The following is a 15,286-nucleotide window of genomic DNA, read 5'->3' on the forward strand; positions in this document are numbered from 1 at the left end:
GAAGGTCATACAGAGGCTTGCTTCTGTCGCCCCATGCAATTGCATAAGTGCCTAAAAGCTATCGAGGTGGCCGATTGGGTCAGTGGTGCCATCATAAGAGTCCAGGTTGGGGGCCTTAAAGTGACGATCATGGGTGGTACAGACAAGGTGGCGATTTGGCTATCCTCTTCCTTGTTTCCTTCTTGCTTCTTCGCCTACTACTCGTTCTTTGGAGTGAAGTGGCTCTTTCCGACGACATGATGTGAACGTTTGCAGAACATCCTCCTGGACCCCTTAGTGGAACCAGTGGTTTTGGTCCCAGCTAAAGAGGTCACTCAATTGGTCTCTTCTTTCAGGATGTAAGTCAGGTCCCAAGTTTCTAAGGTGTGGGTGTCCTTGCCTGATTGCAATCATCGTGGTGGCAAGGAGGGTTCGACACCGGGTCTTAGTTTTGATTCTAGTCGCTGAGTTGTTGGTTCTGGTTCTAGTTCACAACGACCTAGTACTGTTGTTGTCGCTGGATCTGTACATCAGGTGATAGTTGTGGCTGCACCCTAGCCATTGCCGCAAAGCGACCTTTCCAATACTGCATCCACATGTCTATCCTGTAGATGTACTACACTAGCTTGTGGAATTGGTGACCATCATTCCCAACCACAGAGGGCTCGACCATCGAAAGAGGTGCATTCACGACAGATAGAGGGAGGTTCAGGCCTTGGGTGGTCTGGATGCTAGGTAGGGTCAAGGGGACAATAAACTGCTCGATTGTGACAATGGGGACCTTGGAGTGTAATGTGGGTTGGTTCTGCCCCCCTTATGACTTTACCGTTAATTCGTGCATTGTTGTAATTGTTGACGAGGTTGTTGTTGTTGGGTGCCATTAAACTATAACTAGGAGTGTAGTGAGAACTGGCTTTAGTGTAGTGGTTCTCACGGACGACGCCAATTGATGTTACATAATCTAATGCTCCCTACTGGCAGGCAATTCAGATGATGAAGTGTGTAGGTCACCTAGCTGAGCTACAGAAGAAGAGATAAGAGTGTTCGAGTTGTTATACCTAGGGTGGGCACTCTGATGCTTAAGTCAATGAACAGAGTGTTTGATTGCAATAAAGCAAGAGAGTTAGATTGTTGTGAGAGCTAAATCACACATACATTTTCTAATGGGATGCCTTTATATAGGTTAACAGTCGTGAGCTCCACGAAGCGCCTCTGAGATCTCTGGCCCATCTAGTTCGGAGGTGGTTTCACACCTAAAGATGAACTCCACATAAACGGGTAGCGCTTATCCGGTCATGCACAAAACGGGCAGGGCGGTAGTTAGCTCCGTCAATGTGGCATCGTATCCCGAGGACATTAGAGGCGACAACTTGCTCGAGGAGGATGTCACCCATCGCGTCACACAGGCCGCTGCAATTCGTCTTGTCGAGGTGGGGCCAAGGAGTCCACGATAGATGTGAGGTGTTTGTCGTGCTCCTGAAGTCTACTTACATGGAGTTGAGTTGTCGTCTCGCGGTTTTGTCGAGCCATGTGTCATGATGCCCATTTGAATATATAATTATTGTTTTATTAGTATTTAATACTTAATATGTTAGTATTCTATTATTACTTTAATTATATTATATTAACATTTTGTTTATACTTAATTATTATTATTGTTTAATAAATAATATCTTTGTTTTTATGATTATTTTATTAATATATTACTACTTTATTTTTATTAATATTCTATTATTTTTGTTTGTTTTCTTAAAAGTAATATATTATTATTTAATAATTAATATGTTATTATTTTATTATTAATTTAATTATATTGTATCAATATTTTATTTGTACTTAATTATTATTATTACATAAATAATATCTTTGCTTTTTATTGCTAATTTATTAATATTTTAATATTATGTCATGAATTGTTTTTATTATTATTATTATTATTATTATTATTATTGTAATTAATAATTAATATATTTGCTTTTTATTATTAATTAAAAGTCAAAACTCTAACCCAACCCTACACTTGAACAAATCTATAAACCTAATCCTAACATGACAAGCTGGATTTATCATTTAACTCGATGTATTGCCATTCCTAGTATTTGCATTAAATTGCTAGATAAAGTCGTAATGGAATCCACATACGATATAATAAATGGTAAGGATAGCATTAAAAAGTGAAATTTTATAAGGATGTATGCTATCCTGATGAAAGAGGTTAGGACAATGGTAGATAGAGTAGAATCCTTTATCACCTACCAACATTATCTTTGTTATTCAGTAAAGATGATTTTTTTAATTGGGAATCAAGGAGAGTCTATCAATCCACAGAATTGTTTCCTTCACCAAATCTATATATCCATGCTATCTATCAAAGAATCTTTCTCTATCTAAGCATACATAAAAAATAGTTTTATTCTTTACTTTTACCAGTAATACAACGGTGCAATTCCATCTCTCATTCCCAAAAGGTCACATGCATTAAATCAGTGAGAAAAAGCAGCACTAGTGCCGTGTGTATAAAGAAAGCTTCCCAGTATGGTGACGGTCAACAAATTGCGCTTAGCCATTGACGCGACATACGTGCATGAGGGTGGGACCCACCATTTAATGGGCCGATCTTTCCACAGAACCATTCAATCTCCTACACCTTGAAGATAACCTTAGCAATTAGAATATTCTAACTAATCACCAACTTTTCACTTTTTCTTCGTAGATCTTCTAGTGGGTACCTACAAGCTACAATATACTTTGCTCCATGTACATGCAACAGTGGTTGCTTAGGTTCTGTTTGTTTGTCATATAAATTTGAATTAAATATAGGGATATAAATTTTGCACTCGGTTCAGTTATAATTTATACTTTTGTTTGATATAAAATTTGCCCTTTTTTGTCTCATTTTTATTCATATTGGCAGTACAAAATTTATGCACTCTTATTGGATCCGTGAGCAAAGTTTGATTACATCGTTATTTATTCCCTGTCACCAAAATCTAAGGCTTATTGCTTTTTCTTCTCAGCCATTGAAATTCAAAGGAGAGTGAGTGTGTTGAACACGGCAACAAATTGATAGATGCCTGAATGTGTACAAAAGTAGGCACCGTCTTTTATTGACAAGCTAGACATTGTAGAGAAAAAGCTTTGTGTTTTCCCCCAATCCACATTCTACAGCTTGACTTAGGGGCCTGCCGGCCTGGCCGTGGCTGTGGTTCATTTGTTATCTAATTCACAGCCACATGTGTTACATCCTAGGTTGTTTCTGGCTCCTTTTTCTGTGGGCACTCCTATATATTCTAAATCTATTTAATTTAATCGTTTATATTCATTCTTTAGGCTGCATCTGGAAACCATTCAAAAATGTGTGAATGCAAATATGTAGAATGTAAAATGGTTTATATAAATTATAAAATTAGGTTAATTTTATATTGACATATTTATCTTCTTATCATACAGACTTTTACCTGTAATGGATGCAAATACAAATTCCAATAAAGCATCTTTTTTTTTTATGAAAAGCTCACTTGAATGAAAATTTACTTCTCTTTTATTGACCTACTTTTATATCTTATTATCAATGTAAATATGTATTGGTCTGTTATTTGTCAATGTATAAATGTAATGTTGTTAAACACAGGCAAAAGTGAACCAGAATACAAATTTACCCTGAACCATAGGATTTACACTCCATTTGCATCGTTTTCAAACACAGCCTTAGGAAAATAGATTTCAGAAATTGATGGATTTTAAGCTTTTTGTGGATTTAAATTTTTTTTTAATATTTGGTGATATTCACCACACTAATAACCTCATTCCCAAAAAATCGGTGGTGCTAAGAATCGAATCCGCATTTATACTGGAGCGGACCAGTTAATATATATATATATATATAAAGAGAGAGAGAGAGAGAGAGAGAGAGAGAGAGAGAGTAATTTAATTAAATTTCAACAAGCTGGTGTTGCAATGCAAATACAAATATGTACACTACATATTTACCTATTTTTTGGTTCATGAATACAAATATGGTTCACATTTAAACCGTTTTGCATTCATCTTGTTTGTTTGAAATAGGTGCAAAAGTGTGGGCCCATCATTAAATGCTCCAACTATCTTATGCTCAAATGCCTAAACTTGATCAAAAAGTTAATTATCAAAAGAACACAAATTGTATCAAAAAAATAGGTACAATAATACTCTTTGAGTATAAAAGTGTCACAAAAATGCATTTTTGTTCTTATAATCATTACTTTTTGCATATAAAAGGAATACTCACAAATACAAACCAAAGTACATAAATACCCCTATTCGACGTTTGTATACAAAACAAAGGGAGCCTTCACAAAACTGTTTGAGTTTTTACGTCGAATGATTCTTCAAGATGGTATCAAAATTTATTTAACCAAATGATCTTCTATTCTCGTCAAGTATGATTTATGCTTTAAAGCCGTTGGGCTTTTGCATGATAGGGTGTTAAAAAATAAAAATCTATTCAAGAACTCGTCTAACAGCTTAATCTTTTAGCTTGAACGGTTCAGTTTGTTTCTGTTTCAAACCCAGAACTCATTCATGTACAGATCGGATATGTGTGGTAATCTATCTCGTCGTGATTTAGATGTTTCCCTCACTTCACTTGTATGTTGCAGAATTACTAACAATGGAGGTGATGATCAGGTGAAGGGTGCAACAAAATTTATTCAAGTCTTATCCAACAATATGGGCATATGGCCAGGCATGAAGCTTAATTCTTTTGTTTGGACGATAATGATGATAACGACAGTGGTGGGGATGGTGGTGTCGTACGTGGTAGTTGTGAGGATAAATTGAATAGAGCTAAAGAATTGAAGCCCATTTCACAATTCACATGCAATCCAAAATCCAATCCAATACAGAGACCATCAGATTCAAAAAGGACTGCAAATTAGCATCCCGGCCTCATTTGTCGGTATATCCTAATAATCAGAATCTCAAATAGTACTTTTTAAGGAATCATCGACTCTTCCTATAGTCTGAACTAACAATCCTCATTCATTGAATCTTCCAAAGGGTTCAATCAGTACGGAACCATGCATGTATTGGAAGGAATTCCATCATTCCATCATGAGGCATCAGTCAATTACGTCTAAGAGCAGAGCATAGAACTCGTTAATCACTCCGCCTGCAAATAAGACCAAATTTTGCTTATTTATCTGGACAAGTGCATTTATTTATATTCTTTTATTTTTTATGTAAATAAGTTAATGATCATTTTAGTCAAAAAAATCTATTACTAAAAGAGGCATTTTTGTTCCATTTAAGTATTGACAATTTTCTCCTAAGTGAAAAAGTTATTTATCCATGTACGATATGGGTATCATTTAGGAAAATAATTTTTTTTTGATCCCCACATAAATCTGATAAAAGAATATATGTTTATTGGTTAATGGAATTTTGAACCAACTTTCCCCCTCTCAAAATCCAAAAACAAAACACGCCCCAAATTATATAACTTGTATTCATCTTAATTTAATCTTCAAAGGCAATATTTTGAAGAGATTACACACACCCGAGCCAATGTAATTTTAATCCCATACTTTATCCTTTAATTCATTGGATTTATTTTGAGAAATGCATGATTTGGTATTGGGCAACCCTATCATTGAATCTTGATAAATGGTTATTTCCCAAATTAATTAATAGTTGAGAAAAATACTCCTTCGATAATGAAAGGACAATTTTACCCTTTTCATCATTGTTTTCATTGGGGTGGGCTAGGGGTGAGCATGGGTCGGTTTGATTCGATTTCATGGCAGAACCTAGAACTTACCCTATAGGGGCCAGTTCCAGGTTTTCGGAACTAGAACATATCTTGTGAAGGTCGATTGTGGCCTTGGTGATTCCGAGTTGGGATTTTCAATAAATATAATATATAGTATAATACTTATATTATTTTTATTGATTAAACCAAGTAATTTAATATGTTGATTATTATTATTATATGGTTCAAAACATATAATTTAAATTTAAATTTTGTAAATATTATATTTTACATTATTTATTCTACACATTCAAATATTAAAATGAAAACAAATGATCAAATAATTTAAGTAACTCAATGGTCAAGTGAAACCATGACCTTTGTGCTTGGGTTCAAATCTTCACATCCCTAAAAGTATTTTGAGGTTTATTTTAAGATAAGTTCAATTCCAAAGTAGATTCTACCAAGGTCGAGACCAACCAAAATCGGTTCAGGTAGGATAAACTCCTAGACTCTGGAACGGCTTGGATGAGATCAGATAGGATCGATATAAGGCCAATTCAAAGTCAGATCCAGGTAAAGCCTACCCATCTACTCATCCCTAATTAAAGGCTCATATAATTTATGAACAAGGAAATGGCAGCTTGGTCTTACGAAAAAATAAGTAAATCAACATCTTATAATAAAACAATTCCGCCCTCTTCCATGATGTCTATGACGGACTCATGATTTGTCTCAGACCTGGAATTCATTTCCCCAACTTTTTGGTTGTGTGCCACACTGCCAGCAGGCTGCCAGGGTATGTTTTGACTGGATATCTACTCTCAAAAGTCCATAGCGTTGGACTCCCGGCCAATTTTCATTTCTTCTTTTGGTTATAGGCTTCTAGCTAGCTGCGTCTTCATTCTGAAGGAAGGTCTGCCTAACTTTAACTCATTAATAATACAAAATAGACTCGTACTGAAATATACTCGTCTCTGATGAACAAACATGAGGAGCTCTCAGAGAATTGGAGTCAGACACTACAGCAAATCTGATGTTCCAAGACTACGCTGGACACCTGAGCTTCACCAGCGCTTTGTATCGGCCGTCGATCACCTCGGCGGAAAACACAGTAAGTTCCAGTTGCAGAGCCGTTGTTAATTAATTAGCTATTACCCCCAAAAGTTTTTTCTAGTAATCTCTCTCTCTCTCTCATACGCATTAAGCTAGTTTTCTGGTGTTATTCAGGTAAAAGAACTGTTGAGAAAACAGGAAGAACAAGAAATTAAAAATGGCCCAAGAAAAAAGAATCTGGACTAAATATTTTAAGCATCAATCTAACGTGGTTGCTTGATGCTGTGTGTTAACTGATTTTGCAGAAGCGACGCCAAAGCGTATTCTACAACTGATGAGCGTAAAGGGACTGATGATATCTCATGTCAAGAGCCACCTTCAGGTACAATTACCATGTTTCCTTGAAAGAAAGAAAAAAAAGGAATTTTGGATTCTTAGGAACACTATCAAATTTACTAAAAACATTATAATAATACCTCAGGTTTTGCAGACACTTAATTATTTCAACCCCATATGATGATAGTGGTGGAAAATTCAAGCTTTTAATTATATATATAATATTTGATGAACAACCCAGCTGCTTAGATTGTATTATCTCCATCCAATTAATAAAGAATATTTTAATCCGTCTCGAGTGTTCTTTCCCATCTTTTTCTTTTTAAAAGAAAAGATGTTTCCTTTTGGGTGCAGAGAAAGAGATCTAAATCAGAGATGACAAGCCATAAAATTGAACAACGTGTTAAAAATCAGTTCATGTCGGCAGTTCATTAATCTGAAGCAGTACTCCAAATAGTATCAAGCCTTCTTTTCAGTCCCTTTCCTTTCACATTTCAATTCATTAGCCACTATAGAAAAGTTTTGTAACTTGGATTCACATAAATCGGTAGAGATTTATAAAAGAAGAAAACTAATAAGATTTTCCACCAGGCCAGTTGTTTGATCAATGCTCAAATGCTGAAATGACTTGATATTTGGGTCTCACAGTACTGAAGATGCAAGGTATCTTAGGAAGCCAAATATGGGCCAAAAGTTCAGAATTAAATTCATGGCACTAATCTCAAATGTTCAGAAGAATAGCAAAAAATAAAAAAATAAAATCATCATCATTCAAGTCTTATCTCAATTATAGGTCATCTCCTGTTTTGCCTTTTATTCTTTTTAATGTCATATCCATTCTTAAATTATGAATACTTAAATCATTTCATTATTACTTTAACCCATGTCTTCTTCTAGTCTTTTCAATATGCAATAATAGATCACTTCCTATGAGCGTTATAGATATTATTCAAGTCTACTTTCTCTCATTTTATACCATTAGAACAAAAATCAAGAAATTAAATAAAATGGTTTCATTTATATTTGTTAAAATTATATTTGATTCCAAGACCTGAGGAGTTTAACAATACTATTTTGATGCTGGTTATATTGATTGCCTTATTATCTTACTTGTAGAGCTTCTTTCCAATCAGCAGATGTACAGGAGCGGCAATTGCAGCAAAAATATTGAAGCTCTTCTATCTGGAAAAGGTTTACATGATCAAGAAAGGAAATACTTGAATGATATGAACATCTTTTATCCATCCAGTGTTAAAGAAAACACCCATTGGATCTCTGTGTGTACCCACAGTTGCTCCCCACATAAGTATGCATGTTTTAACTATCATTTATTTGTTTTAATTAGTTCCTTTAAATTGTTTATGATGTTCTGCATGCAGCATTTCCTTTGTCCCATCAGTACATAAACTGTTTAAATTTCTATAAAATTCCAAAAAGAAAATGCCAAATGGTTCTAGATCATTTCTTCAAGCTATTTTACATTAAAATATTTAAAATTGTATGGACAGAATTATTAACCCCATCTAGAAAACTAAAGATAAACCCAAATGATCAGATGGAGAGAGTACAAATTTTACTTTTCAATACAGAAGATGGAAAGTTACAACTTTAATTTGATTAAAGGCTCTTTTTGTTTGCAGTGCAAATCTGAATTAGATTTGTACAAATTTGAATCCGATACAAATTTTACATCTGGGCCCAAGTTAATAGAACTACTTTTTAAAAAATTTAAATATAAACATACTTGAATTTGTGAAAACAGTTACATGCATGCTAGGCTTTTCAGGCCTCATATCATCCTTATTCATAAGTGTGATGTGATTTGTACTCCTATACCTAATACAAAGTTTGCACTTCTTGTTGTATTTGCTCTCTTTGACAATGCAAATTTTGCATTCCAAAAACTGATAGAAAATTCATACCACCTTCCTTCTACCTTGACTTTCTCTCATATAAACTGGGGGTTAGGGCTATCAATGGACTTCAAAAGTCTAATACTCAATTCAGCATTCAATCCAATTGACTGGATTTTAATGTTAGAACTTTTATCCAATTAATAATTGGATGGGATGCAAATTTAGCCTCATCTAATCAAATTAAATTTCGAATCTAAATAAAAATTATTAATGTATATAGTATAATTATGTATATATATAGATATCATACATATACAATTATAAAATTAACAATTAATAAATTTAATATTCTATGTTCATATACAATTATTATACATGTATAAGTAGTTAAAAGTAATCAATTTTCTTAGAACTTTTTATTTTTTATTTTATTTTTTTGTCATTTTAAGCACATAAGGCAGACGCATATTAAATCCAAATCTGATCCTAACCCAATATATCAGATTTTGGATCGAATTCAGATCCAAAGATAAGATAAGCAGATTGAATGTGGATATCACTGGATCGGATCGGATTACTGCAGCACTTGTGAGGACCACATCATTTTAGCTGTTATTTTGTTACTCCCAAACAAACAACCTTCCTCCTCTCTTTTTTTTTTATTGAAGTGGAGACCACATAATTTTACTTTTCTTTTTACTCCTCAAAAGCAAACAAAAGAAAGTCAATCATCAAGCAAAAGCAGACCAAAATTTTTTTGATTGATCAAACCTCTTCCGGCATCATACCTTTCCGTAATCTTTCTTGCATAATAGATTAACCTTTAGGTTATGTTTGGTTTGAAAGAAAAGGTAGGGAAAGGTAGGGAAATCTATGCAAGGTTTGTAAAGGTTATCTTTCCCTTCCTTTCCCTACTTTTTCCTTCAAACCAAACAAAGCATTAGGTTAAAGCAGTGAAATATGGAATTTAGATTGTATAGACTGCTAAATGGGTATGGTTTTCAAGAAACTGTCATAACCCGCTAAATCTGTTATTTAAATTTTTATTTTCTCTGCTTTTCTCCACTTGGAATATCTGTCTGTATTTTTAGATTTTTTTTTTCTTTTCTAATAAGGGATATGCTTCTGGATCAACAGGACATTATGGGATGAAGTAAGAGAATGTGAATTTAAGATGGGAGATTGTGTACATGAAGCGTTTTGGAGAAAAAGCTATGACTTCCCACAAACGAGAGAAAATGCAGAGAGCTGTGAAAATCAGGTAAAGATATGATAATTGAAGCAAGTTTGGATATGAAAATAAATAGGGAAAATCTATGATGCCGAAAAGATATGGTATGGAAAGAGTTTTGACCAATCAAAATCCAACCATGAATTTTGATAAATAACACCTGATTTGCTGTGATATTAATTTATGATTCCAGATTATTAGTCAGTTGCGTTTTGGATATCAATCTTTTCCATATCATAATCGAACCCAAATAAATAATGAAATAAACATAAAATGAACACAAAACAGGTCTCTTTGCAAAATATTGAAAAAATAATAAGGGCAAATTACAAACAACCACCCTTCACCTAAGGGATAGTGACACTTACCCCTCCCCAACTTTTTCAGCTTCATGGAATATTTCCATAAACAATTCTAAAACACTATATTAACCTCATACTAATTTATAAGACCATTTTTCCCATGTAACTTAACTAGTTTTTCTTCTAAAATCCTAACCCTCACATGTTTCTCAACTTTCTTTAGAATGGTTATTTTCATCATTTGATATTTGTTGCTGTCAATCCATAGAATCTTGAATAGAAAATTTAGTAATTTTAGTTTTACTATCAACTCCATTATTGGGTCTGGGGGCAAAGTTCATAGGGATCTATGTTGCAAAACAAAGCTCAGGAGTCTAAGCTTGCCACCCTCTAAGTACAGGGTGCCTATCTGTAATTTTCCTAAAAAAAAAAAAAAAAACTCTGACTAGAGGGTACTCCAATAAATACGAAACAGTAAATAAAAATAGAAACAAATCTTCAATAACATAGATTGAATTTGTATAACTTTTAGGGTTTGTACTTTCAAAGCAAGTCCTACCAAATGCTCAAAACACTTATTGTTGGCTCTTGTTTTATTCTTTCCCATTGAGTTATTGGTTATGTAGACAACATCACATACAATATATATTAGACAAATTTTGTACCCAGTCCTATTTAATACAAAATTTTCACTTTTAATTTTATTGGCATTCAGTGGCAGTGCAAATTTTGCATCTCAAAAGCTTAAGCAAAATTTGTACCACCTTCCTCCTATCTCAATTCTCTCTCATATAAAGGGGGACAATATCATCTTACTTTCTACCTCACTATCAAATAAATATAACTCTCCTACCTCCATATAAGGTGGAGACTGCATTTTTCTTCCTGTTTTACTTGTCAAACAAATAAGACAAAGTCAAATCTCTTAAGTAAAAGTAAACCACAAGTTATGCTCTACCTATTTGCACTCCCATGCATTTACACCAATGTAAATGAAATTTGCATTGCAAACAAACTGAGATAAACGTGTTCAAACGAAACTCTCTTTAAAAGCTTTTAACTAAGAACTCAAAGAGGAGTCCTCTCTTCTTGTGTTAAAACACTTTAAGCCTTGTTGACTTGATCAATTTCCCTTGATAATTTGTCTCATGTTGCTTTTTAAGGAAACCTTGAGAGGTCTAATAAGTTATGTCGCTCCTAAACCACAATTTGTGCTTGTGCTGCTGTGCATGTATTTGTGGTGCTTGGTCTGGTGTATAAACACCCATGGAGAAGAAAAGTGGGAAGGGTGCTTAAGGCTTATTTTGTATTTTGCAATGAGGGTGACATTATTATTTTTTTTTCTGGGATCTTGTCATGGAGTTGATACTAGGTTACATGGTGGGAAGTATGAACAAACTTCCAAATGCTTTACATTGGACATGATTAAACTGATCTGCTATCCACATAGGGGTGGCCACGAGCCAAGCTCTTTATGAGCTATTCGAGCTCGGTTCGGCTTTGTTTCAACTGAGCTTCAAGTCAAGCTCGAGCCTAATAGAGCTCTTATATATAAAAATATTATAACTTTTAATTTTTAAATATAAAATAATAAATATTTTTATATATAACTTTTTATTTTTATAAAACACTTTTTCTCAAATCGAACTCGAGCCGAGCCGAGCCGAGTTCGAGCTTACGAGTTTTTGACTCGAGCCAAGCTTGAGCTCAAGTTTCTAGCTCAAGCATTGTACTACCTTGGCGAGCCAAGCTCGAGCCTTGTACTATTCGGCTCGACTCGACTCAAATTCACCCCTATACCCACATAATGGTTTGTGGGTTTCATCCTCTATGGTTGAAAGTTGTTTTGACCATTGGTTTGGGGCCTTTGGGCCCATGATTTGTGGGTTTCACTTTCATCCTCTATATATAGAGAGAGGAAAAGAGCCTTACTTAGAGAATTGCTGACTAGAATGATAAAGAAACTTACCAAGCCCACAAATGGTAGAGAAAGCCCATGTGTGAAACATGCCAATACATAGGGGTGTCAAAAATCCAATTTCGAATTCAATATCCGCCTTACTCGAATCGAATTCGAATAATTCGAATATTTAATAGGTCGAATTCGGATATCCTATTCATACCGAATAGTTAATCAGATTTAAATCCGGATATGACCTGATTCGATTTGATAAGTATCCAAATTCGACCGATTATTTAATTCTTATATATAATATATCAAATATTTTATATAATAACTAAATTATATAAATAATTTTATATATTTATTAGTTATCTAAAATAATTAATTAATCAAATTCGAATCGAATCGAATATTCGAATATTTAATCGAATTCAAATTTGAATATTAATTTTCAACATCTATCAGACATCAGATTTTCTAATCAGATCTGAATTCGAGCATTGCTTGATCCATTTCTAATTCAATCCGTTTACACCCCTACCAATACACGCTATTTGGTGAGAGTCCAAACAGCTTTCTCCCCTCTATTTCTTTTTCTTCTTTGATACCTTCCCCCATCTGTGGCATCTCATCACTTGTCCATTTCAAGAGAGTCCCATGCTTTTGGATTCCTAGATATGACACTTCACCTCTTATATTATTGTGGCATCTTTCAAAAGCACCTTGCCCCTTGCCCATCCATTGTGAAAGGTGTTTATAGACCTTTTGAGTATATTATATTAAACCAGTTTTTATTACAATGGGCTAATAAGACCTTGCTGAGAAGGTACACCTTGGACTTCATCAACTGACAAGGATGTTTAGTTTTCCTATTTCTGAGATGTTATGACTCCTCTAACAATGTACATCTACATCTAAGTTGCAACTTCAATGAATCATGCTTTCTCAAGATTGGGACTTGAATTAAGTAATGTTATATATGATTGATGCCAAAGATATTGACGTCTGATTATCTTTCAACTTGTTTCTAACGAGAGACCATTTATCTAAACAAACTGTTGTTTTATATGAAACAAATATTTTTTTGAGTAGAACTGTCAATGGATCAGGTCTGGTTTGGGACAGGGTGGACCTATCCCAAATCATTTCTTATCAGTTCTATAAAATAAACGTAGAACTAACTCAATTATCAATTTGGATAATCAGATCTGACTCAATTATCCCAATTATACTTGACATCTATAATTACCTATCATATATATAACCAACGTTTTCAAACCGCTGTTGACTCAAACAGTCGGGCCATTCGGCCCGGGAACCGTCTAGGCAACCGGTTCCGTTTTACCCAAAACCCAGAATCTGGTAAAAAACCATTGAAAAAGTCAATAAATTGTTGACTCGGGCAATTGAACCATCGACCCGTTGATCCGTTCAACGGTTTTTGACTCTTTTTTTATTTTTTAATTAATTTTTAATTTTTTTATTTTGCTGTCTTCTATACTTGTTTACAAAATTTACCCTTTTAGACATAAAATATAACAAAAATTACAGCAAATTAAACTAGGAGATTCTTATATCTTATTAATTGGTTTGAGTCTGAATAGGTTTGGAGCAACAAAAATTAGTCATAATCCAATTATAATCAGGACACAATTCAGAAGTTTTCAAGTAGTTTGCAAAGTTATTCATTAAGGCTGTGTTTGTAAAACGATGCAAATAAGTGTGAATGTAAATATGTAGAGTGTAAAATGGTTCATATAAATTGCAAAGTTGGGTTAGTTTTGCACTGACAAATTTACCTTTTTACCAAACAGAATTTTAGGTGTAATGGATGCAAACATGAATTTCAATAAAGCATATGCTTTTTTTTTATGAAAAGCCCACTTAAATGCAAATTTACTTCTCTTTTATTGATGTACTTTTATATCTTATTATCAATGTAAATATACGTTGGTCTGTCATTTGTCAATTCATTTGTCAAAAGTGAAACAAAATGCAAATTTATCCTGAACGGGGGATTTACACTTCATTCGCATCGTTTCCAAGCGCAGCCTAAAGTATTTGAGGCTTTGGGGCATTACAAAAAGATATTTCATCCGAGTGAACAGTGTTTACCTGCACAATTTGTAGGAGGTTTGAGATTCTCCTAAAAGAATATGTTTGTGCTTCCTTTCTTAAGAATGCTCCTAATATATATATATAATTTTATGGCAGCCTACACTAGCAAGTTCTCTTGATGGAGTATGGAAGAAAGAAGATTTTTTTAGTCGTCCAAGTAAAAGCTGTGAGTTGTCACTATCCTTCACTGCCCCACTTGGGAAAATTCAGAGGGAGGAAGAGCTATGGCACTTAGACAATTATTCCTCTCAGACTAACAGAAAAGCAGATGAGACAGGCAGCATACACTTCAACTGTTTCAAGGAAAGTGATTTAAACCTAGAGCTAACCATCTCATCTTCCATCTCCTAACCCAATGGAGAAACAAAATAAAATGTTCTTGAGAGTCATGTTAAAGCTTCTGCTGGTTCTCTTAATAAATTTTTCTATTAGCACTTGTTGGAGATACTCCAAAGTAGAAGTGGCAGTTGGGTTAAGTTTGGATAAGGCGATCAAATGGATCAAATCAAATCATATATGGATGGATCCAAATTTGATTCGTTTATATTCGAATATCTTATCCATTGGATTTATGTCAAATTCAAATCAAACTCGGACGGAAAACAGATATTGAATAGTAGAAATAAATTAAGCTAAAAATGATCAAAATATTATACAAGTATTAATTATAAAATTAATTAAAAATGACTTTTGATATTATACTTTATGAGTAAAATTAATTTAAAATTACTTGAAGGATGGAATTAGGCTCACCCTTAATGGGTTAAATTAAAAAAC

General features: G+C 33.9%; 1 protein-coding gene across 6 annotated transcripts; it reads left to right on the forward strand.

The window, feature by feature from the left end:
- The first annotated feature begins 6,349 nt into the window (after positions 1 to 6,349).
- LOC148846356 (myb family transcription factor MPH1-like) lies at positions 6,350 to 14,963 on the forward strand. 6 transcript variants are annotated; one of them, XM_088953489.1, is made up of 7 exons: positions 6,370 to 6,506; positions 6,589 to 6,821; positions 7,069 to 7,145; positions 8,233 to 8,405; positions 10,093 to 10,216; positions 14,443 to 14,524; positions 14,606 to 14,963. In XM_088953489.1, exons 2-7 carry the CDS (start codon positions 6,698 to 6,700, stop codon positions 14,626 to 14,628), a joined length of 603 nt encoding a protein of 200 aa, XP_088809615.1. In that variant the 5' UTR covers positions 6,370 to 6,506; positions 6,589 to 6,697; the 3' UTR covers positions 14,629 to 14,963. The 6 variants fall into 6 exon arrangements, with proteins under 6 accessions (XP_088809613.1, XP_088809615.1, XP_088809611.1 ...); XM_088953487.1 differs by lacking the exon at positions 14,443 to 14,524 and having other exon boundaries at positions 6,350 to 6,506; positions 8,236 to 8,405; XM_088953485.1 differs by lacking the exon at positions 14,443 to 14,524 and having other exon boundaries at positions 6,388 to 6,506.
- The last annotated feature ends 323 nt before the right edge of the window (positions 14,964 to 15,286 follow it).

The sequence above is a fragment of the Nelumbo lutea genome, chromosome 7 (assembly GCF_056320005.1).
Source record: "Nelumbo lutea isolate HS-2025 chromosome 7, American lotus-T2T, whole genome shotgun sequence".
NCBI lineage: Eukaryota > Viridiplantae > Streptophyta > Magnoliopsida > Proteales > Nelumbonaceae > Nelumbo > Nelumbo lutea.

Coding starts and splice junctions, on each gene's coding strand:
- LOC148846356 (XM_088953485.1), top strand. CDS start 6,698: ATGAGGAGCTCTCAGAGAATTGGAGTCAGACACTACAGCAAATCTGAT. Junction 8,406..10,092: donor CACAGTTGCTCCCCACATAA/GTATGCATGTTT, acceptor CTGGATCAACAG/GACATTATGGGATGAAGTAA. Junction 10,217..14,605: donor CAGAGAGCTGTGAAAATCAG/GTAAAGATATGA, acceptor ATTTTATGGCAG/CCTACACTAGCAAGTTCTCT.